General features: G+C 34.1%; 12 protein-coding genes, 10 long non-coding RNA genes and 1 other non-coding gene across 23 annotated transcripts; 11 read left to right on the top strand and 12 right to left on the bottom strand.

Moving 5' to 3' along the window:
• The first annotated feature begins 515 nt into the window (after positions 1-515).
• shr3 (chaperone protein Shr3) lies at positions 516-1949 on the top strand. Its single transcript, NM_001021380.3, has 2 exons — positions 516-674; positions 1064-1949. The coding sequence occupies exons 1-2, from the start codon at positions 564-566 to the stop codon at positions 1598-1600; spliced, it is 648 nt and encodes a 215-aa protein (NP_595470.1). The 5' UTR covers positions 516-563; the 3' UTR covers positions 1601-1949.
• Positions 1950-2196: 247 nt separating this feature from the next.
• Positions 2197-5122, top strand: mtx1 (metaxin 1). Its single transcript, NM_001356159.2, has 2 exons — positions 2197-2222; positions 2299-5122. Exon 2 carries the CDS (start codon positions 2345-2347, stop codon positions 3695-3697), a length of 1353 nt encoding a protein of 450 aa, NP_001342904.1. The 5' UTR covers positions 2197-2222; positions 2299-2344; the 3' UTR covers positions 3698-5122.
• SPOM_SPBC409.18 (phosphatidic acid phosphatase) lies at positions 3785-4827 on the bottom strand (the record flags this gene model as incomplete). Its single annotated transcript, NM_001021378.3, has 2 exons — positions 3785-4572; positions 4633-4827. 2 exons carry the CDS (start codon positions 4825-4827, stop codon positions 3928-3930), a joined length of 840 nt encoding a protein of 279 aa, NP_595468.1. The 3' UTR covers positions 3785-3927.
• Positions 5123-5396: 274 nt separating the features above from the next.
• On the bottom strand, positions 5397-6102 carry SPOM_SPNCRNA.5049. Its single transcript, NR_194405.1, has one exon. It is a non-coding gene; the product is annotated as a non-coding RNA (long non-coding RNA).
• A 104-nt stretch (positions 6103-6206) lies between these two features.
• Positions 6207-7102, top strand: duc2 (the record flags this gene model as incomplete). Its single annotated transcript, NM_001021377.3, has 1 exon — positions 6207-7102. The coding sequence occupies one exon, from the start codon at positions 6207-6209 to the stop codon at positions 6873-6875; it is 669 nt and encodes a 222-aa protein (NP_595467.1). The 3' UTR covers positions 6876-7102.
• On the bottom strand, positions 6319-6958 carry SPOM_SPNCRNA.5048. The gene has a single exon (NR_194404.1). It is a non-coding gene; the product is annotated as a non-coding RNA (long non-coding RNA).
• Positions 7072-7610, bottom strand: SPOM_SPNCRNA.1419. The gene has a single exon (NR_150300.1). It is a non-coding gene; the product is annotated as a non-coding RNA (long non-coding RNA).
• saw1 (DNA recombination protein Saw1) lies at positions 7380-8402 on the top strand (the record flags this gene model as incomplete). Its single annotated transcript, NM_001021376.3, has 1 exon — positions 7380-8402. The coding sequence occupies one exon, from the start codon at positions 7380-7382 to the stop codon at positions 7740-7742; it is 363 nt and encodes a 120-aa protein (NP_595466.1). The 3' UTR covers positions 7743-8402.
• On the bottom strand, positions 7913-8906 carry tsr2 (rRNA processing protein Tsr2). The gene is made up of 2 exons (NM_001021375.3): positions 8629-8906; positions 7913-8367 (listed from the first exon to the last, which is right to left on the bottom strand). Exons 1-2 carry the CDS (start codon positions 8893-8895, stop codon positions 8095-8097), a joined length of 540 nt encoding a protein of 179 aa, NP_595465.1. The 5' UTR covers positions 8896-8906; the 3' UTR covers positions 7913-8094.
• A 102-nt stretch (positions 8907-9008) lies between these two features.
• Positions 9009-9603, bottom strand: SPOM_SPNCRNA.1418. Its single transcript, NR_150299.1, has one exon. It is a non-coding gene; the product is annotated as a non-coding RNA (long non-coding RNA).
• On the top strand, positions 9132-9909 carry mrps17 (mitochondrial 37S ribosomal protein uS17m). Its single transcript, NM_001021374.3, has one exon. The coding sequence runs from the start codon at positions 9225-9227 to the stop codon at positions 9495-9497; it is 273 nt and encodes a 90-aa protein (NP_595464.1). The 5' UTR covers positions 9132-9224; the 3' UTR covers positions 9498-9909.
• rib4 (6,7-dimethyl-8-ribityllumazine synthase) lies at positions 9700-11015 on the bottom strand. Its single transcript, NM_001021373.3, has 2 exons — positions 10907-11015; positions 9700-10619 (listed from the first exon to the last, which is right to left on the bottom strand). Exons 1-2 carry the CDS (start codon positions 10946-10948, stop codon positions 10182-10184), a joined length of 480 nt encoding a protein of 159 aa, NP_595463.1. The 5' UTR covers positions 10949-11015; the 3' UTR covers positions 9700-10181.
• Positions 10101-11749, top strand: SPOM_SPNCRNA.5047. The gene has a single exon (NR_194403.1). It is a non-coding gene; the product is annotated as a non-coding RNA (long non-coding RNA).
• On the bottom strand, positions 11544-12259 carry mim2 (the record flags this gene model as incomplete). Its single annotated transcript, NM_001356154.2, has 2 exons — positions 11937-12259; positions 11544-11587 (listed from the first exon to the last, which is right to left on the bottom strand). The coding sequence occupies exons 1-2, from the start codon at positions 12109-12111 to the stop codon at positions 11544-11546; spliced, it is 219 nt and encodes a 72-aa protein (NP_001343148.1). The 5' UTR covers positions 12112-12259.
• SPOM_SPNCRNA.5046 lies at positions 11921-12137 on the top strand. Its single transcript, NR_194402.1, has one exon. It is a non-coding gene; the product is annotated as a non-coding RNA (long non-coding RNA).
• Positions 12260-12343: 84 nt separating the features above from the next.
• SPOM_SPNCRNA.5045 lies at positions 12344-13216 on the bottom strand. Its single transcript, NR_194401.1, has one exon. It is a non-coding gene; the product is annotated as a non-coding RNA (long non-coding RNA).
• A 130-nt stretch (positions 13217-13346) lies between these two features.
• On the top strand, positions 13347-14944 carry stn1 (telomere cap complex subunit Stn1; the record flags this gene model as incomplete). Its single annotated transcript, NM_001356152.2, has 3 exons — positions 13347-13455; positions 13511-13609; positions 13764-14944. 3 exons carry the CDS (start codon positions 13347-13349, stop codon positions 14531-14533), a joined length of 978 nt encoding a protein of 325 aa, NP_001343021.1. The 3' UTR covers positions 14534-14944.
• SPOM_SPNCRNA.5044 lies at positions 13425-13739 on the bottom strand. Its single transcript, NR_194400.1, has one exon. It is a non-coding gene; the product is annotated as a non-coding RNA (long non-coding RNA).
• A 490-nt stretch (positions 14945-15434) lies between the features above and the next one.
• On the top strand, positions 15435-15536 carry SPOM_SPBTRNAARG.05. The gene is made up of 2 exons: positions 15435-15470; positions 15501-15536. It is a non-coding gene; the product is annotated as a tRNA-Arg (tRNA).
• A 44-nt stretch (positions 15537-15580) lies between these two features.
• On the top strand, positions 15581-17771 carry SPOM_SPNCRNA.1417. The gene has a single exon (NR_150298.1). It is a non-coding gene; the product is annotated as a non-coding RNA (long non-coding RNA).
• Positions 16134-17835, bottom strand: meu18 (the record flags this gene model as incomplete). The annotated part of the gene is made up of 1 exon (NM_001021371.3): positions 16134-17835. One exon carries the CDS (start codon positions 17833-17835, stop codon positions 16174-16176), a length of 1662 nt encoding a protein of 553 aa, NP_595461.1. The 3' UTR covers positions 16134-16173.
• Positions 17836-18004: 169 nt separating this feature from the next.
• On the bottom strand, positions 18005-19610 carry ade7 (phosphoribosylaminoimidazolesuccinocarboxamide synthase). Its single transcript, NM_001021370.3, has one exon. It carries the CDS (start codon positions 19309-19311, stop codon positions 18412-18414), a length of 900 nt encoding a protein of 299 aa, NP_595460.1. The 5' UTR covers positions 19312-19610; the 3' UTR covers positions 18005-18411.
• SPOM_SPNCRNA.568 lies at positions 18047-19271 on the top strand. Its single transcript, NR_150938.1, has one exon. It is a non-coding gene; the product is annotated as a non-coding RNA (long non-coding RNA).
• Positions 19611-20067: the final 457 nt, after the last annotated feature.

Genomic DNA, 20067 nt, shown 5'->3' with positions numbered 1-20067 from the left:
CATTGTGAAAACTGACGAAACATATAGTTAGGAAGACAAAAACACCTCATTTATGAAATTATTTCTTTTTTTCAAGTATACAAAGGATCTTTGTATGTTCTTCTATATTGTTTCTGTAGTTTTATTAGTATTTTTACATATCGAGGCATTGGCATTCATTTGTTTTATTTACAGCCAATTAATAAATTCCCTTATTTTGATATAAGCTTTACAGTCTCGCTTAACTTGAAAACGCTATGATGTTGTGTATTCAGTTACAATAAATAGTGACATACAATAGTCGCTCAAATATATCTGGTTATATTTTATATTAAATAATTTTGCCAACTGATTTATCTTGGGTTGATTTTTCTTATTCGTGAGATTTAGATAGCCGTTCATGATGTTTTTCTGCATACAATGCATATTAGTGGAAAATGCGTTCGATTTCCTTATACTCATACAATCCTTTAGACCGTCGAAAGCGGAGTGGTATCACTTTGGTATAAAAAGGTAGTCTTAATTAACCTACCACTAACGTATATTTTCATTAACAAAAAAAAAGTTTATTATCATTATTCAAGATGGCTAAAAGATCCATATTTCGTTTTGCTGATGAAAAGGGCTTGAAGGTCGCTGCCCGTTATGGAGTCCTTATGTCAACTAGTTTTATTTTTGCTTTACTTTTCCACAGCGTATGTTCCAATCAAATTTCTATTTTATTCTAAGATTATTCATTTGAAAATCAACTTTCATTTGATATCAATTTCGTTTAGCTTTTGGAGACAAAGGGAGCAGAATATGAGAAATTATAAGTCGGTACTTTGAGTGAATTCTGAATTTGTTTTACAAAACATGCATTGTTAAAATAAATCTGGAAAATTATTTTATCAGGAACGTTTCTAAAAAGGAGCTTTTTGTCTGTTTAAGTTTTCATAATCGGATACGAGCATTCATCTTACCGCTCAATGTTTGCCGCGCTGCTCATTTTTCTGTTGTTCTTATGTTTTTGGAGCTTCACTTCGAATTGATTACTTTGTTCATAGTCTTTATTTTCTTAGCATAAATTACTAATGTCATTTAGAGCGTTGCCGATGTGAATACCTTATGGAGTCCTGGCCCTGAGTCTGCTTTCGATGCTGCTGAAACTTACTATACTTTGGTGGCTGGATCCCATTTCATTGTAAAATATACTGTATATACCATCATGGGACTTAATATGATTTTCCATCTTATTCAAGCCACTGGCGCTAAAGGTGATGACAAATTGTTCTTTTACTCTAGCACGCTTCTTTATCTTACTGCACTAATTTTGTTTATTGTTAATGTTGCTCCTTCTATGTTGGTTGTTAAGCTACAGAATTATGTTCAATTCCCACGAAATATGCACTTGTCCGTTCTTGCTGCTTCTCATGTTCTTGTTGAATTTCTTCTTGCTGGTGTCATTCTTATTCAACTTGGATACGTTTTCGGATATCATGTTCAAAGTATCCAGCAGCGCGAATACGCTGAAGATATGAGGGAGCAAGAATTAGCTGAAAAGGCTAAATTGGAATCCGAGTCTGCTACTACTCAGAGTGTAGAAACTGTTTCCACCGAATCTGTTTCAAAGCGCAAGTAAACAAACCACTTGGGTCTAATTTTACAACTTTTGGAATAGAGTGAACTATTTTATATCTTGCTAATTATTGTTGCTAGTCCGTCATCAACTCTTTGACGCAAAGTTTATGTCTAACTAGAAAGCAAAGAGTGACTTGCATTGACGGTAACTGGGAAAGCTTACATGTGTATTCATACGTACAATTATATATATACAAGATTTATACTGTCTTATATAAGAAATAAATTGACTTGAATTTTCGATAGAGGAATAGTTCGTTATGTTTGGATTTAGAATAGTCTTTAGCACACTTATACTTCTTAATAATTAAATATGTACTCATTGTGCAAAAAGGATTATCACAAGTGAAGCTTTTGTGAGATTGTATATTCTTCTATACTATGGATGCATAAACAAAGTCTCATTTTAGATGGGTTTTACGCTGCAGATACAGCAGAAGCGCCATACAAATATACTAAGTAAAATCTCAAAGTTCAAATGCTCAATCGATTTATTGTGCTAATTATCGATGTTTAATTCACTTTTTAACAACTAATAAATAGGTAACAATGTTACTTGTTCGTATAGCTTACTTGACTGCATAGCATCAGAATGATAATTGTAACTAGCTTCAGCGAATTTGGTAAGTTGGACTAGTTGGTTAGTTATTACCTTTTTTTTCTTTCTTCTGTGTTTCTCTAATCTCAACCCTACTGTAGACGGTAACTTTTTCAATTCATTCGTTCGGGTCATTTTTTGATCAAAATGTTGCAACTTTTCATTTATAGCCCAGGACTTGGGCAACCAACGATGGATCCTGGATGCTTAGCGGCATTAATTTATTGCGCACTTGCCGTCCCAAAGGACGAAATTGAAATTCTTCGCACTGCAAATTCAGGTATGAGCCCTACCCATAAGCTACCAGCTTTGTGGGATGGTCATGTTTGGATTGGATCTTTGAAAAACATTTTAATATACTTGAAACAGAAGGGCTATAATTTGGATAATTTTGATGCGAAACAGCTGGCCAATGTTATGGCCTTCACCAGTTTATTGGAAGGTTCCGTCAATGACCTTTGGTTATTAGAAGCCTTTGTTAATGAGGAAAATTTTGTTGAAGCAATAAGACCTGCTTGGTCAAAGGCACTTAAATTTCCTCATAATTATTTGACACCCAATGCTTTGCAACGGCAAGCAAAAGAACGCTTGGCTCAAACACTTGGTATTCGCGACGAAGAAGTCTCTTATGAAGCATCAAGGATGCCTATTTCTCATAAATGGACTAATGCTACTAGACATAGGCAAGCTCTACTGCGCACGCAAGCTCGTCGTATAAGAATTTCGTCATTAGCTCGGCAGGTATATGGTTCGCTTGAGTCCCTGATTTCAGATTCAAAATTTATATTCGGTGAAAAGCCAACATCTCTCGATTGTTTGTTTTACGCCTATTTATCTTTCCATGCTTTCACCAATGAGCTTCCTCAAGCAACTTTGCGACCATGTTTGCAATTCAACTCTCCCAAGCTTTATGCCTATCTCAAATCTTTACGCGAAACCTGGTTTTCCGATGATTCAAACATACTTTCTCCTTTATCGATTAAAGTTCAACCCGAAAATCTATTGACTATAGCTCGCCTTGCTTGGAACAATGTTACTGCCAAAGCAAATGATACAAGGAAATCAATTACTAAGTTTAGCGTCCCTCCCGAAAGGAAACTGCTGTGGGCGAGGAATGGATTCTTTATTTTTGCATCCGCTTTCAGCTTTGTATGGTTTGTCATCAGCAATGGTATAGTTGTCATTGAGACGGAAGATGATGAGGCTTCCTTTGAGGAAGTAGATGATGCTAAAGAAAGCATACAAGAAAAAGAAATTGATGAAACTACTGAATCAAAAGCGACCCATGACAGTTCAGAAACCTCATCAAGTAAAGAGTTACCTAAGGAAGAAGAAAAAGAGTCAAGTTCTTTTGATTTGCAACCTTTATCAGCGCAAGATTTATTGTTTTCTGGATTTGCAGAAGATGAAATTATGGATGAAGAATTTGGGTATGACGATGATGACGATGAAGAATTTGATTTAGATGATTTGGATGACTTGGAGGAAGAGATTGTTTGATTGTAAAAACAAAAAATAATTTCTCGGTTCTTAAACATAATCTACATTTGTTAAATATTAACCCGATATCGGCTTCCAAGTTTTCTTTACATATTTATTAGTCAAAATCTAATAAATCTAGATAAATACTAGTATCAGGTTTTTTTGTATCTATATAAGAACACTGCAGCAATAAAACGTTGTTGTCATGTTAACAAAATAATAAAATAAAAAGAAGGATAAAGGGATCCTTAAACCATCTGTTCTGCGTTCGTGGCTGATGAGTTACCGGCTGAATGAACGTTGGTATAACCTTCATCGAGCTCAGCTTGGACATATAAGATATCGGCATTATGATGATCTAAAGGAGGAAAGAGTTGACGATAAACGACATACGCAATTGCAAAACCAAAAAGGGCACCGACTGCAATGTCTTCTTTGTGGTGACGGTAATCTTGACTGCGGCTGAGACCAATCCAGGATGCAATGCTCAAAGGCACAAGTGGGACTACTACCTTCCATGAAGAGGTTTTATTACGGAACATCTTTAACTGACCTGCAAGGAAGATTGCTAGAAATCCAAGGCCAGCAAATGAAAATGATGTGTGGCCAGATGGAAAAGAACGGAACCCATCCTGCAATACTTTATCCGACCATGGCACAGAACAAGATAGAACATCTACCAAACCAGTTTTTGGAGTTGACTCAAAAGGTTGGCAGCGTGCAAGGAAGTCGGGTCGTGGCCTGCCCACCGCATTTTTAAGTAGAGAAACGCAAAGACCGCAGACCATTGTAGAGTATAAGAGACCCATAAGAGATTTCCAAAATAGTAACGAATTATTTCTTAATTTGCCGAATCCGTAGAGGACAAGTGCAGGAAAGAAAACACAAATAATCTAGAGGGTTAGCTAAGCAATTTTACCAATTGTCTATAATCATCAAGATAAACAACATACACCGAGATACTTTGTGGGAACTTGCTCATGAAGTGCAAATGGATGAGAAATGGTTATGTCTTCTAAGGAAAATTGGCGAGTAAAGGGCAACATTAGTACGTCAAATACGAAATAGCTTAAAGATATGGCTATAAGTACGGCATAATCACTATAAACGTTCCAAAATAACTTAACGTGTTTGCCTACTGCTTCCATGGTTTAAAAATTAAGCAATTTCCTTCAGCGTGACAATTTGCCCTGCAATGGAGGTGAAGTGATGCGACGACGGTGAAGACTGACAGTGCAATGACCTCAAGCCTCAAACAACCCAATTTCATTTTGCTGATTTAATCCACCTATTGTTGAATAGTTTTTGTTTTGTACTGTTCTTTTTTTATTATCCTTTCAAATTTGGACATTGCTTCGCAAGTTCACGTGCTTTTTTTTTTTTTTTAAATCGACAATTTTATGCTTAGCAAAGGTAATCTATACTCTCTTACGGTTATAAAATCATAATTAAATTTATTTATTTCTTAAATCGAAAGTAATTATTAAGCTTAATTCTGTATGTGCACTTATTGAAACTTGTTTGGATAAGTATTACAGAACCAAGTGATTCGGGTTTTGTAAAAGTAAAACAAAACTCGGTTTTGATTAAAAACTTTAATAACGGGTTAAATTGCATTGAGCTCCCGATTATTCAGAAACAAGTGCGCAAAATCACTCATCATTTAGCGTCTATTCAATTTAAACACTTTCAGGATGCTCAAGATTTCAATTGCAAAATCATTTATTCATTTAGTTTAAGCAATATGTTTTATCTATCTATGAGAGTTCTCAAAATAAAGCGACAATCTATTAACTTAAAAAGTCAATGTAAGCAACAAATAGCAATGTTGACATGTAGGAGTATTACAAAAAAATACTCCAAAAGCATAACCTCAGCACCAATTCTTTTTAAATATGCCTAATATTGTGTTATAAAACTGTTTTCTGGTGAAAACAATTGGAACTGCAAGAAATTGATTCTTGTAGTGGAATGTTCTTTTTCAAAAAAAGAAAAAAAAAAGAGAAACTATGTTTGTATGTTTTTAAAACAAAACAAAGTATACTTTTTTTGATTTGATGTTTGGTTTGTGATGCTCGCTACAAAGACTTGATGTCTATCAGCTAAAATTATATAACTTCATTAATTTCAACGAATCGATAAGATATTCCAAAACAGAGAAATCACTGGCAAAAAGAAGCTTTTAAAAAAAAAAAATTGGTCTTCTTTAAGGCACATGTTTTACTATACTTAAGTAGTGTTCATAACCATGCCCGAGTGTCTCATTTGGACGAATACACACTACTACCACCTTCCTTTCCTTCTTCCTTAAATTGGCTTCTTTAATTTATGAAACGCTCTTAACGAACATCAATATTCCATAGCTACTGCCAAACATACAGAGAGTGAGCACAGGTTTGGTAAAAGGCCGTTTGGTTTGAATTTGCTAAGAATTACGCACATTAGTAAGTAGTACATATACACCGATATTATTTTTGCCAACTTGGATAAGCTACTCTTTTCTTTATTACGCCCTCTCCGTCCGGAGATGAAGTGTTTCTTAATTTGTGGATCTAAAAAAGAACCGATTTCTATTAATGGAACTCCAAATGTTGTAAAAAGCAAGTACTTTGAAGGAGATGTCAAAGTACGTCTGCGCGATTATGAAACTCCAGACGAAGAATATTTCGAGCAATCCAACGATACTTGTTCTATTATGATACGAGGCAGATTTTTACCTACAGAGAGTACGTTGACCGCAGATGACATTTTATTTGGAAATCAATTTGAAAAACCACTTCGTGATGTTCTACCCATGGGTTCCAACCTACTGATGAAGGGACTGCAATATGTCGATCCAAGTATCGAATTCGATTTATATTGCGATCAGCCTTGGGCATTTTCTCCTTTCTTCGCTACGATGACAAAGATGCAAGTATCAGATGCATTGCTTCCCATGGAGTATTTTGAAGATCATTCAAGCAGACGCTCACAAATGCAGCAACAGGTTATTCGCCAAGAATCATCCATTGATCCCAATAAATACATACTTGCTGATTTCTGCAATCCCTTTTTCAATCCTAGCACCTTGAGCATCTCTATTCCTTATACAAAAATGAGTTTCTCAATAAAAAATTACTATAATGGTCAACCTTTACGATATTTTTGCAAAACTAGAGATGGGAATGTCATCTTTGCTGTTGAATTTGATCTGTAATTTTGATTAATACCTCAAGCCAACAGCAGTGGATAGATGGCAAGTGATGTTTGCTAGGCGAACGGTATTATCTTTTTTTTTTTTGAAAAACTTTTGCTTTAATCGAAAAGATAATATGTTGGTCACAACTACTTTTCACAATACTTTTAGCCCTAATGTCTGCTCGTTTGCTATAATGAAAAAGACACCATTTTGATCGTTTACATCTCGATATATTTATTTGTTGTTAGATTCTCTCTTTTGAAGGATTATTGTTGTTCATATACTTAACTACTTGGCTAGTTAAAAAATAAATAATAAATAGCATTCCTAAAAAGTCGTTATGTTTACGACTCATTTACTTGACTGTATTCCCATCTTAGAATTGAAATTTATAAGTCGTCTTTTGTTGTATATAATTTAACTTAATACATGGAGTATTGAGAAATTCAAAGAGTTTTGTCATTTGCTTTTTTTGGCTATGGTTGACCATCCTCCCGTATCTAACCAGACACCAAGGTGCAAATGTGTTCTGTTGAGAAAATTGTGAGGTTGAGGCATAACTTGTTGTGTCACGTTCGAATTCATTTTAAAACAAAAGAAGACCTTGATATTCGGGCTTTCCTTTTTTCCCTACAGCGTGAATTGCATGCAGTTGCATTTCTCAACCAAGGATCCATCCGCACGCTCTACGAGAAAAGAGTAGTGGATATTACGAGTGAATCGGTCCAAAGCCATGCAATCATCGAAACTGCTAGAAATTTTGCACTACCAAATACTGCTGAAGAGGAGGAAAACATGGATCGAAAGCCAGAATTGCAGTTGAGTTTTAAAGGATCAATGACTAGTAAAATAATACATATTTATGTACAACCATTCGATTCATGAAAGAATGTATTTTGCGCCTTTTTACGTCTGCATGACTAAAATACACTCTATTTACAGCCTAATCTCATAAAAAACAAGTATTAAAAATTTGAGAAGTGAAAAAGCTGCTCAATTTAACTCGTATTCGTATTTTGGCGGATCACGTTCTTCTATACTTTTAACTACATCTTCTTATGACACGGATTACAAAGGCTTAAAAAATATAAGAGTTATTTCGATCCCAATTTTCAATTTTCAAACCAAAAACTTGAATTTTTATTATCCCCCAAAATACAAAAAAGATAAAACCAATTGCTCCCAGCAATAATGCTCATTTAATGATACCAAAAGATATAAGAATAGTACATCCTCTTTAACGACGTCTTTTCTGGACAACGGTGAATCCATCATCATCAACAATGGGTCCCTGCTGCTTTTCCTGCTGATTTTGAGCAGCTCCTCCATCCTCAGCATCAACAATCGTTTCGTCTTCTACCAATACCGGAGGATTTGACTCTTCTCTAGTTTTTTCCTTTCCTTCCTCCTTTTCAAGCAATTGTTTTCCGAGACGCTCATGGATTTCACGAATAGGTTCATAATTATCTTCGCAAGCAGCTTTCCACACATTAACCAAATCTTGAGCCAACTAAATAGACTGTTAATAGACGTATCACTTGATAATTATTTTAAATGCTAATAGAAGTAAAAAATTTTTAATATAGACAACAGAACGCAATATGTGTATAAACTCGAGCTTTTGACTAATATTCCAATATTTCGTCCTCAAACTTAAATCATTTTTTCGGTGCCAATATATATATACGAATCTTCAGTCTCAAGCAAGCTTGTTACGTTCTTTCTTGTTTGAAAAAAATCTTTACCTAATTTAGTATTGGTGAATACTTACGATATAGGGTGAGTCGTCTTCTATTGAACCAACATTGAATTCATCCTGCAGGACTTGAAGAATCAATTCTTCAACGTCCCATGCTTCCACATCGCTCGTAACTGTAATATAATCAACTAAAACTCCTGCCATCCAGTCTCGTTTATCGGCGGTATCGACATCGGCCCATTCTTCTTCAACAGCCTGTTTCATAACAGGCCATGAACATAAAAGAACACCGACAGCATATTCAAAATATGTCAGTCTCTTAGATGGGTCGTCAAACATGGCGAAAACACAGTGTCAATAACCCTCGTTCTTCTTCTCTACAAAGTCACCCTACCATAAAGTACTTTAAAATAAAATACACATACTTTTCCGATCCTCGTTATGTTGTTTATCACATTTATATATTATCATTAATTGACTTAAGGAAAGCTTATTTATGTTAAATAATTATAAGGGAAAAGACGCCGCTTCATTGCACATTTGTAAATAGGGCAATGTCAAAACTCTCTACTGCTAAAACGGTGCGCATTGATAACTTAGTTATTGTGGGTATTTAAAGGATTAGACTTACTTACTTTTCTTGTTTAATCCTAAAATTACTCTGAAGAATGAAGCTAAATTATGTGGGAATCGTGATTTCTCGTGCAATGCCAAAAACAGCGAAAGTGCGGGTTGCAAAAGAAAAGTTCCATCCAGTGGTGAAAAAGTATGTCACCCAATATCAAAACTATATGGTTCAAGATGATTTAAATTGTAATGTTGGAGATGCAGTTACAATACAGCCATGTAGGCCTCGGTCAGCGACTAAACGCTTTGAAATCATAAAAATCTTAAGCACAGCCAACCGTATGAGCCCAGCATCGGAGATTTCGAAAGAGTAAATAAAAAATCCCCATTAATTTTTGATGATTCCTAATGATTTCGATTGATCCATTGTGATAAGTCTTTCGCGGTGGTCATGAATATTGTAAATCGGTGATTGACCGCTCTTTCTTAACTTGCCAATTACCTGTATACACCGATATCGATTTTAACTGGAAATTTTTACATTCACAATGGCTACGTAATGTTGCAAATTGTAGATTGTGCATCAGAAGAGTCTCAAATCACATTCATTTCTAAAAGAAAACTACTCTTGTAGTACCATGTTTCCTGCTCCCAGCATTCAATGCCTTTAAATTTGTTTACAACTATGTCAATAATACTTCTGTAACATCTTTTTTTGTAAAAAGGGCAAGTGATTGAACAAGATGCATATAGACAGTAATATATTCAAAATAAAGCTTACAAAACATAATAAGTTGGGATTAAGTCTTAAGCAAATTTAAAACATCGTATACATTAACCCATAGCTGTATATCTTAACAAACTGGGGAATCATGAAAATACGTTGCAAACGATTGAATGAAAAACATACTTGTTCAACTAAGACGGTGCTCATAAGAAAGCGACAATGTATAAAGGATCATGACTAAAGCTTTAGCATGTCAGTAGGTCCTTTCGAAGAGCAAAACAGTCAGTAGCATATTTTATTAACAAAAAAATGAGCAAAGGATTCAACTTAATTAATACAAAGCTTTCAATCCCATCTCTACAGCAGCTGATCCCCAATCATTTCCATGGTTATGGCCACCATTCAAACCTGCACGATAAAGAGCTTGCTCTTCATTTAAAACTGTTAATAGACCTAGAATGACGGGAACACCTGAATCAAGGCCAACGCGCATAAGACCATGAACAACAGCTTCTGAAATATATTCAAAATGCATGGTGGAACCTTTGATTAAAACGCCAATGCCAATAACAGCATCATATGTATTGCGGGCGATGGAAGCACGAATACCTTGAGGAAGTTCCCAACTTCCCGGAACACTTTCAATGTCAATATTCTCCAACTTCACATCATGTTTTTCTATCATGGTCTCAACGGCACCCTTAACAAGAGGCTCAATGGCTTGAAGATTCCAGCGGGCATGGACAATAAGAATGCGCAATTCTGGTCCCTATAAAAAAAATTGATTAGAACTTTTGAATTAACTATTTTCACGAAAAAACTGCGTGAGAAAGAGGAGAAATTTAAAAAAAAAAAGACCAAGCGCTTTTGTAAATAGAACACTTAAGCAATAATTATATCGTGTAGAAAATAAAATAAAATTCGGTATTCAGAAGAAAAGGTTCAACTAAAAAAAAAAAACATATCGAACTTCTTTTCATGGATATAAGTGAAAACAAGCAGCGCTAAATAGGAAACGCAAAGAAAACACCGCAAGTTCATATTTTTGATTCATACCTTTAAGTCTGAAGGGTTAGGGCCTTTAATACCACTGAACATGATTATTTACTTGATTAAATAGTTGTGAAGACTATACAGAAAAATGCAGCAAGTTTGGTGTGCGTGTGCTTTATAAGCTGCAGCAAGAACTGATTTACAGAATCAACAGATCTAATACTTAAGGTTCTAGAAATGTTGATTTCTAATTAATTTTTTAATTTTAGTCATGAAATTACTATCTGATGAGGCAGGTATAATACTGGAACATAGATTACTAATAGTCACCCCATTAACGTCGTTTATTAATATGTCGAGGCTGTCGTAGATGCAAATGTCTCATTTTTACTAAACAGTTTGTTCATTTGAACAAAAAGAAAGGAAAAAATAATGAATAGTATCAATAAGCAAAACGATGAATACACACATTTCCAATTTTTTTTGAAGTTCGGATTCAAAAACCGTTACAATTTAATAAATGTCGAGTACATTGATTTATACAGTAATCAAATATTCATTAATTCTTATTCAGATCATAAAGAGAATTTCATCCGAGAACGAATGGCACACTATGGGTTTCATCACACAATATCATAATAGAAACAGAAACAATAAGTATTAAACCAGCGAATGTAAGAAGATTCAGAAATAAATCTTTTTAATTACTAACCAAGCGCCTCCGTTCTAACCAGCGAGCCCATGCTAAATCCAAGGGTTAGTATACAATAAATGTACAGAAGTTTAAGGATGTAGAAAAGGTTAAGAATGAAAGACTAATAGAACAGTAATGGAAACAAAAATGTTTAAAAAATAACGAAAGATGTAAATGTAGACCAACAAGCAGACCATTTAAAAACAGTTTATAGGAAGAAAAAGCTATAATTCAAGCTGATGGAATAAGAAAATCAGTTGTGCTCAATCTTTCTCCAAAAACGGATTTTTTTGCTCTATTATTCAATTATTTGCAAAACTTATTTCCTCTTTGAGAAACTAAAAGCAAATAAAAAAAATCCACCATCTATTCCTATTCCTTTAATTTATACTAACTTACCATGAAATGCGAATTTACGACCAAGAAACTTTCCTAACAACGGGAACACCACCAAACATAAAACTCGTTCCAATTGTTCAATGGAATCCTTTAAATCATCATCCAATTCACTAGAATAGGTATCATCTTCTCCATCTGAAATTGGGTCAATTTCAAGATCTAAAACTTCGGCCATGTTGTTTTCACTAAACTGACTTTAGAATAGTTCGATTGAACTAGCAACGTTGTATTTAGAATTTAATTAAAAAATTTTTCTATTGTCAGCAATCGAAACCCCTTTAACGTATGCTTAAAAGTGTATTATTACCAAGTATGGCTCTGGTGAAGGTCACATAGTGGCTGTTACATTTATACATAGGACATTTGTCGAAACAACATTGATCATGTGAGACTAAATTTTGAAAACAGGGAGTATATTCAGCAAAAATAATTCATATTCACTGATGATAAGAGGTTATTTGTTTCTATATGCTTTACCTATGAGTTTGGGTACATTGTTTGTATTCTTGGTATTGCTAGTTTATTCAATTTCAGATGAAAGCTGAGCAGAACAGCCGCTGTCATGCTATTCGCGGATACCCTTTGTTTCACAACAAATATTTCGACCTAAGAAAAGCCTTTATTTTTGCCATCCTTACCTCTAAGTGCTTTGTTTGGTAACACTTTATTGAAGAATTGATAGACCGTTATAAACATAAAACAAAAAAAAGTTGGGAGTTTTGGTTTTTTTTAGTTACTCTTTTAAAGAATGCATTTTTCCACGAGGTTTCTTGATCGAACACAGTAGGAGCAATATAATTTATCTTCAAAACAGTTGAATGTGAAACATCAATAACTGAAGAAGTTTGGTTTTCATACCTCCTTGCGTATTCCCTATTCATAAATAAATCATATAATTTAGAATTATCCGGTATATGAAGATAGGAATTTGTGTGCTAGAATTTAGCAAGATATAAACAATGCACATTGGTGTGACATTTACAAAATTGGTTGACGAATTCTGTACTCTCACTTTTTGTCAGTAGACGTCTTTTTTAGGATCTTCTCTCAAATTCAATTATAACTAAGTTGCGTGAAACCAGACTAAATTCAATTGATAAAGTTGTTTAGTCAATTAGCATTTTTTATAACAGCATCAATGCATGTCCTAATAAAGAGTTAAGATATTTTTTTTCCTTTTAATCTTACTGTAGAAACTTAAATAGTTATTATCCTCGTAGAATTGCTCTATCCTTATTACGCGCACTCAGGAAGATGAAGACTTCACAAACACCAAATCATTGCTTAATTTTCGAAAACGCTGCGATTGTTGTTGATAGTTGACCAGAAGCATACTAATTTTTATTTACTTATATACTTGAAAAATTGCAAATCATATGGTTGAAAGTCTTTAAGGGAATGACCTAATAAATGCTAGAAAATGAAAATCAACTAACGCATCAATTTCCTACATTATCAAGATGGAACCCCATGTTTATTAGCGATGTTCATAAAATTTCATTTCATCCACATTTACAGCGTAAGTGCTCTTTCTGTAAAATAAATATCACAAAGTGATTCTTACAAATATCTAGGATACATTGGCTTCTGGATGGGATTTCCCATAAGATGGATTCAAATTGTTGGCTATATTGCGGCAATTGATATTTATGAAGGAAAGCATGTTTTAACAGGTAACGAATATCAGCATTGAGGCAATAAGCAGTTCCACTACTGCATACACGACTCATTTAGTTGTTGAATCTAGTTAAGGTTTTTTATAAAATCAACTTTTGAGAAGCATCTGCCTCTATAGCTCCCTTTTTTCTATTTCCTAACTGAATTTAGTGGATGATTGTAGCGGGATGGTATTGCGTGTCGTGTTTATTATTCAAGATGATTTTTCAATGTCAAAAAGAGCAATATCTATGTCTCCTGGAAATGTTGTCTGTGTCTTTGGAAAGATAAATTCTTTCCGATCTGAGGTTGAATTAATTGCTCAGTCGTTTGAAGAACTTCGTGATCCAAATGATGAATGGAAGGCATGGCAGAAAAGGATGAGATACAAAAAAAATTTAACCAAAATCTCTAAAAATCACCATTCAATCATTCGCACACCCAAGAAATCCTATTTTCCTAAAGATCATGCGAAGGAGTTACTTAAGTGCATAAGGCAGATGTGTAAATTAAATGTGCAAGCTGGATTTACAATTGAAGAACTCATTATTTATTTAAAAGCAAAAGAGTTGCACCTCCCACTTGTTCATATATTCAACGTCGAAAATGAAATAGTAGAGAACTGTGATGGAAATCACATACTGGCGCTTAATTTCTCTTTGCAAACATTACTACAACATGGGCGGATTGTGAGAAAGTCAAATTCAGTTTATATGCTTGTCACTTCAAAAGACATAATACGCTTTGTGATTCCTCTGATGGCAAGTGGTCTTCTCGAAGCCCACAAGGTTCAAAGCATAGTGAGAGATTCCAACCCAATGTTTATCACACTCCCTCTTTCTGCGATTGCTAAACACATTTGTCAATTTTTGCTTCGTACAAAAGGGAAATGGAGGCAAGCAAAGAAATATACCTGGGTGCGAGATAATCAGTTTGTATAAAATGAATTTCCAGTTTCCTTTAATATCACATTGACGCGGAGATTTAATTGCCTAAAACTAAGTTCATTGTTCTATATGCAATATTACAATCCTCTATTAATTTAAGAATATGTTTACGGAAACAGATCAATAAGTACACATGGGTATATAAGCGGTTAATCTGATGATGAAATAGATTTACATGTATAAAGCTTTCTTTTTTACTTTTGAATTGATCAGTAGCATCATTGCATCAAATTTAATTAATGGTCAGCACCAATTCATCAGCTGCTTATACAATCTAGGGTAAAGAAATATAACTAAGCATGATAATAAGTTACTCTTAATTTCCTGAAGTTCAAACTTGAAATGCTTTGCATCGCTTACTGGCCTAAGCATCGTACTTCGATTATTATAGTTGGAAGTCATGAGGATAAAACTATGTCTTTTCTGATCATGTCGTAAAATCTAGCTGCTCTTCATACTGAAATTGGAATATTAGATAAGATTTAACTACTAAAAAAAAAGATTAAGGCATCCGATTGCCAATTGTATAGATTGCAATGATGCTCCTTACTGCTTTGAAGTTGAGTAAAAACGAGATAAGCCCATAAACTTATGCAATTTATTTTAGTTGTTTTTAACTACTAAATTGACACTTCATATTGGTGGTTGTTATTTTTTTTTAGGTATCGAAGAATTGCTTATGGTCGTAGAGTTATGTCAATCTATTAATTGATCCAGTATTCTCGCACTGGGAGATCACACATCGAATAAAATTTATTTCGTTTCAATAAGCAACAATAAATATAATAATTGGTTTCTTTAAGCTCGTATTATGCCGCAAAATCTATATTTCAAAATTTAATCCTCATAATAAGCTACGCATAAATTATACTAAATTTTAACCAGGCAAAGGTTGTTACGCGTGGCGCAATGGTAGCGCATCTCATTCCTATACGACCTGATCGTTGTTGGGGAGTGAATTACGAGAAGGTTGCGGGTTCGAGTCCCGTCGTGTAAGATTGTTTTTATGAAGGAAGCTTCATTATAACCTCCTTAAAAAATTTAAATTTCAATATCATACTACACACAATGATATTGTGGTATTTTGTTTTGCTCATGAAATATTACCAAAATTTATATTATCTTAACTGATTAATATGTTTGGTATTATTGTATGAAAAATACTACTCTAGCTCCTTCATGCTAAGGGGCCTTTTGAATTGCAGAATATCTTTCCAGTTCGAGTAATTCATATGAAGATTTGATTTTTAAGAGGTTATTGGGAATACGTTTACTTTCATTCAATCGCGACTTTATTTCTAAGTGTGCTATTCATTAACTCAATAAAAATTTCGCAACCTGTGTTTTTTCTTCATATTTTGTATGTTGGTTCTCTCTGGGCTACCCTGTTGTATATTTGAAAAATAAACTGTTTACTGTACACATTACTCCTTGTTATACATTAGGATGTTTTTCTTTGTGTAAATTATTTTGTTGCTGTATCCGATGTACTAACAGTTTGGTATTATTACTATCGAATAATGTTTTAAAAACAAAATCATTTCATTAATTATTATTTACATTGTGATGTACATGCATTGGCAGACCAGCTTGGCATATTTTAACGAAACCTCCAGTCGTTTAGTCAATTGAATCTATACCAACAAATTGGTCTCCAATTGACAAGTAGGAAGTTCGTAAATTTGATTTTCTTCATCATTTCGGACGGAGATTATGTCTGACCATTCTGTGATATTGTTTTCTTCTTCCTCGGCTTGAAGCTCCGATATAAAATTCTCAATTAGATTTTTCCAAGGTTGTGTATTTAGTGTCTTTTCTGCTTCACCTTCTCTATTCGTCAAATTTGTTGAGTCTTCTGTTTCGCATTTGGCGTCATCGAGAAATTTTATGGCAATGTCCCTAATAGCAGTACTCGTAGTTCGTTGCTTTCTAATGTTCTCCTTTAAGTTCTTTTTCCTTGTTTTTTGCGACTCTCGAGATGTGCAGGCTTCACCCATTTCTAGCAGATGAATCATCTCTTCTTGAAAAAATTGTGAAAGTTTTTCCTGTACTTGGTAACTTGTTTCCTTTTTAGGACTTTTGGGATCTTCTTCGTTTATGCTAACATACTTTTCAATGCTTATGGCTTCCGGGGCAGCAAAAGCGTCATCATAATTCGTGCCATTTTGATCTAATCCAGAATCGTAGAGAACGGATGGACCCTCATTTTCGCGCAATTCATGAATAAACTCATTCTTGTCATAACCAATTTCTTTGTATAGTTCCCTAATTTTTGAAGTCCTTTTAGTCTTGGAGTAAAGCTCTGAAACATCATTTTCTCTGTGCCTTTCCTTTGCGAAATTGCCAAAGTCAACATTGGGAGCAGTTCTTGAGCTAAGATATTTATGGGAAGCTTTTTTAGACTTCCTCTTTTTGCTAATAGGTTTCTGGGTATTATCTTCATTTTTTAAACGTGCGATTCTATGTTTGGAGTCATTGGAACATAATGTCTCATTGCTTTCTTTTGTGGTGGTCATTTCGAGACTTTTAAGGCTATATTCTTTAGTGCCTTTCTTTATTTCTTGTAAATTTGATGCGATGTCTAGTTGAATAAATCCAGGCTGAAAGGTTTGCAGTACGCCATCCTCGCAAAATGTTTTGAAGAGTTGAGCGCATAAAAACGTTTTTTCTATCGCTTTATCGGATTTTTCGCATATTGTTTTTCTAATGAGTTCTTGCATATTCGTTTCATAAAACCTATAACGATTTGGATTTGATGTAAAATTTACTATTTCTGCGTCCGGTGTGCATGTCAATTTGATGCAACGGATTTTTCCATTTTTCCAAAAAATTCTTAGGTTGTTTCCAATAGTAGTTAGATTGCTGCTGAATGATGGAAGGTTTTCAACAGCATTCTTAATCTCGAAATGGCGTGAATTAAAATACTTGGTCGTACCTTTGCATTTTGTGGTTATTTTATCTTTTATACGATGGGATTTTAGCCTATAATCATAGTGTTTATCGTTGGCTGTAACTTTGTATTCATCTGCAAATAAATCCAACGCATAATGAAAACAGTAAAGCAGCTTTCTAATTAGCGTCTTTATTAACTTGAGCAGACTGTAAACTGTTTTGAAAGAGAATAGCACACAGAATTTTAGAGAATTCATCGAAAACTTAGAACACATAAAGAAAAAACTAAGTATTTCTTGGCTATATAAAATCAAGAACATAATTAGAAGACAAACATGAAAGCTTGGTATAAGTGGCCGGATATTCTTTATATTATATAATTCATAAAAGTTTATGTAAATCATCTTGATTTCTTAAAAATTTAGTGATCGATTGTGGGGAAGAGCGTAATGGTATATATAGTCGCAAGTTTGTTTGTTTTGACTGTTTGTTTATTTTCAAAGAAAAGGAAGAATTGAGAATAAAAATAAACATTTGCAATAAATGATTGGATTTTTTGAAAGGTATTCAATAATTATTACAAAATGTAGCATGTTTCCTCAATAATCATCTCATATATGAATACGCTAGACTTGCAGAATTCTTATTCAATCAAGTTGATAAAAATCAACACTAAGCCTTTTCTAATAAACAACGACCGATACCTATCATTTTGATACCAACACTTGAATTTTTATAAGTAAAACTTAGATTCTACTTCTTTAATAAAATCGCCAAAACACCGTTAACAGGTTCAAAAAATGAAAAATGATTTACTAAAAGACGCAATAGCATTTAAAGTCGATTTACTTTACAAAAGAAATCGATTTTTTTTCCAAGGGTTTGTTACAATTTGAGAAGAATTCCAAAAAGAAGAGAAACTGCAGATTACTAAAAAAAACAGATAATGGTAAGAAAGAGCAAAAAGCCAAAATCACCCCCTAGTAAGACCACTTCTTTCCAGTTATCATTTCATAAGCTTCAACATACTTTCTACGAGTAGCTTCAACGACATCTTCGGGCAAAGAAACGTTGGGTTTATTGGCAAGGTTATTAGCGGTCAACCAGTTTCGAAGATATTGCTTATCGAAACTATCGGGAGATTTTCCAACAGTATAATCAGATGCAAGCCAGAAACGGGATGAATCGGGTGTCAATACCTCATCAACAAGCACAATCTTATTTGTGGTTTCATCAACCCCAAATTCAAATTTCGTATCGGCAATGATGATTCCCTTCTTTAATGCAACATCACGGGCTATTTTGTAAAGCTTTACAGAAGTCTCAGCAACTTGTTTGGCTAATTCAGGTCCAACAATTTTACTGACTTCATCAGGATGAATGTTTTCATCATGGCCTTCGGCAGCTTTGGTGCTGGGGGTGAAAAGGGGTTCAGGGAAGGCCTCTGCCTCTTTCATTCCTGTAGGTACGTTAAGGCCATGAACAGTCCCTTGCTTTTGATATTCCTTCCAAGCACTTCCAGTGATATAGCCACGAACAATAGCTTCGATAGGAAGAATCTTGTATTTCTTAACGAGCATGGATCTATCCTTTAACTCTTCATGCTTCGTGATAACAGGAGGTAATTCTTCCCACCTAGAAGTAATCAAATGAGTTTGGACATGAGGTTTTAAAACATCAAACCAAAATTCTGAAATTTTTGTCAAAACCTTTCCCTTCTCAGGGATGCCGTTCTCCATGATAAAATCATAGGCGCTTATTCTGTCTGTTGCTACGAACAAAAGATCATCGGGAAATTCTACACACTCATACAGGTCTCTGACTTTGCCGGTAGCAATTTTAGTGAATGGAGCATCCAACGAAGTTTTTAATAATGCCATTTGAAATGAACTTGATGTAGAAATGAAGGTTTAAACTATTCCACTTGAAGACAATTAGCTTTTGGTATAAAAATAACAAAGTATTTAAAGAAAATCCGTGTGATCTCTTTTCATTTCGTTTTAATATGCTTCTTCTGTATGAGGTCTATATAGTATAACATAGAACATCGATTAAAAATTTCAGAGAAACAAAAGCAATTACAATTATCAAAAAGGATACTATTACATAACATACCACTTAGAATTGGCTCCAAAAAACCCTGGTTTCAATGAATCCAGTTAACTCTAACTTTCGATGTAGTAGAAAGGAAAGATACAAGAGAGATGAGACAGATCGTCGTAGATCTTGGCAATACACTGAGACAGATTAAGAACAGATAATCAGTAAAGATTCTTTTCAATTATAAAGAATTTAAAAATTCCGAAATAAATTCGTATTTGAGGATGATGGCAACCTAAGTAAGTGCTCGAAAAGTAAGTTGTACAGGACATGCTGTGGTTATAAATTCCATGTTTAATTAAAATAAATAAAACAAATAAATTAATAATTATAATAAGAAAACTATTACTTCACTTAAGTTAAAAAGAGCTTTAAACACCGACTACTGTTGCCTTTTTGACTGCAGAATATTTTGAAACAACTTTATATAGGAAGTGTTTTAAGAGTAGGATAATTCAAACTTTTAATTCTTAAAACTATACTGGATCCTTAAAGTTCTGGCTTGTCTGCAAAGCCATGTAATCTAAAATTGGGTA

This window comes from Schizosaccharomyces pombe (genome assembly GCF_000002945.2).
Source record: "Schizosaccharomyces pombe strain 972h- genome assembly, chromosome: II".
Classification (NCBI taxonomy): domain Eukaryota; kingdom Fungi; phylum Ascomycota; class Schizosaccharomycetes; order Schizosaccharomycetales; family Schizosaccharomycetaceae; genus Schizosaccharomyces; species Schizosaccharomyces pombe.
The sequence above is the reverse complement of the archived record's forward strand: the minus strand, read 5'-3'. Positions and strand labels throughout refer to the sequence as shown.

What these genes read in the sequence shown, in the direction of transcription:
- rib4 (NM_001021373.3), bottom strand. Translation starts at nt 10,948, where the DNA reads ATGTTCAGTGGTATTAAAGGCCCTAACCCTTCAGACTTAAAG. An exon ending in CTAACCCTTCAGACTTAAAG is followed by an intron (nt 10,620 to 10,906) that starts GTATGAATCAAA and finishes TTTTTTTTATAG; the next exon opens with GGACCAGAATTGCGCATTCT.
- shr3 (NM_001021380.3), top strand. Translation starts at nt 564, where the DNA reads ATGGCTAAAAGATCCATATTTCGTTTTGCTGATGAAAAGGGCTTGAAG. An exon ending in TTGCTTTACTTTTCCACAGC is followed by an intron (nt 675 to 1,063) that starts GTATGTTCCAAT and finishes AATGTCATTTAG; the next exon opens with AGCGTTGCCGATGTGAATAC.
- mtx1 (NM_001356159.2), top strand. Translation starts at nt 2,345, where the DNA reads ATGTTGCAACTTTTCATTTATAGCCCAGGACTTGGGCAACCAACGATG.
- ade7 (NM_001021370.3), bottom strand. Translation starts at nt 19,311, where the DNA reads ATGGCATTATTAAAAACTTCGTTGGATGCTCCATTCACTAAAATTGCT.
- mrps17 (NM_001021374.3), top strand. Translation starts at nt 9,225, where the DNA reads ATGAAGCTAAATTATGTGGGAATCGTGATTTCTCGTGCAATGCCAAAA.
- tsr2 (NM_001021375.3), bottom strand. Translation starts at nt 8,895, where the DNA reads ATGTTTGACGACCCATCTAAGAGACTGACATATTTTGAATATGCTGTC. An exon ending in AAGACGACTCACCCTATATC is followed by an intron (nt 8,368 to 8,628) that starts GTAAGTATTCAC and finishes CAGTCTATTTAG; the next exon opens with TTGGCTCAAGATTTGGTTAA.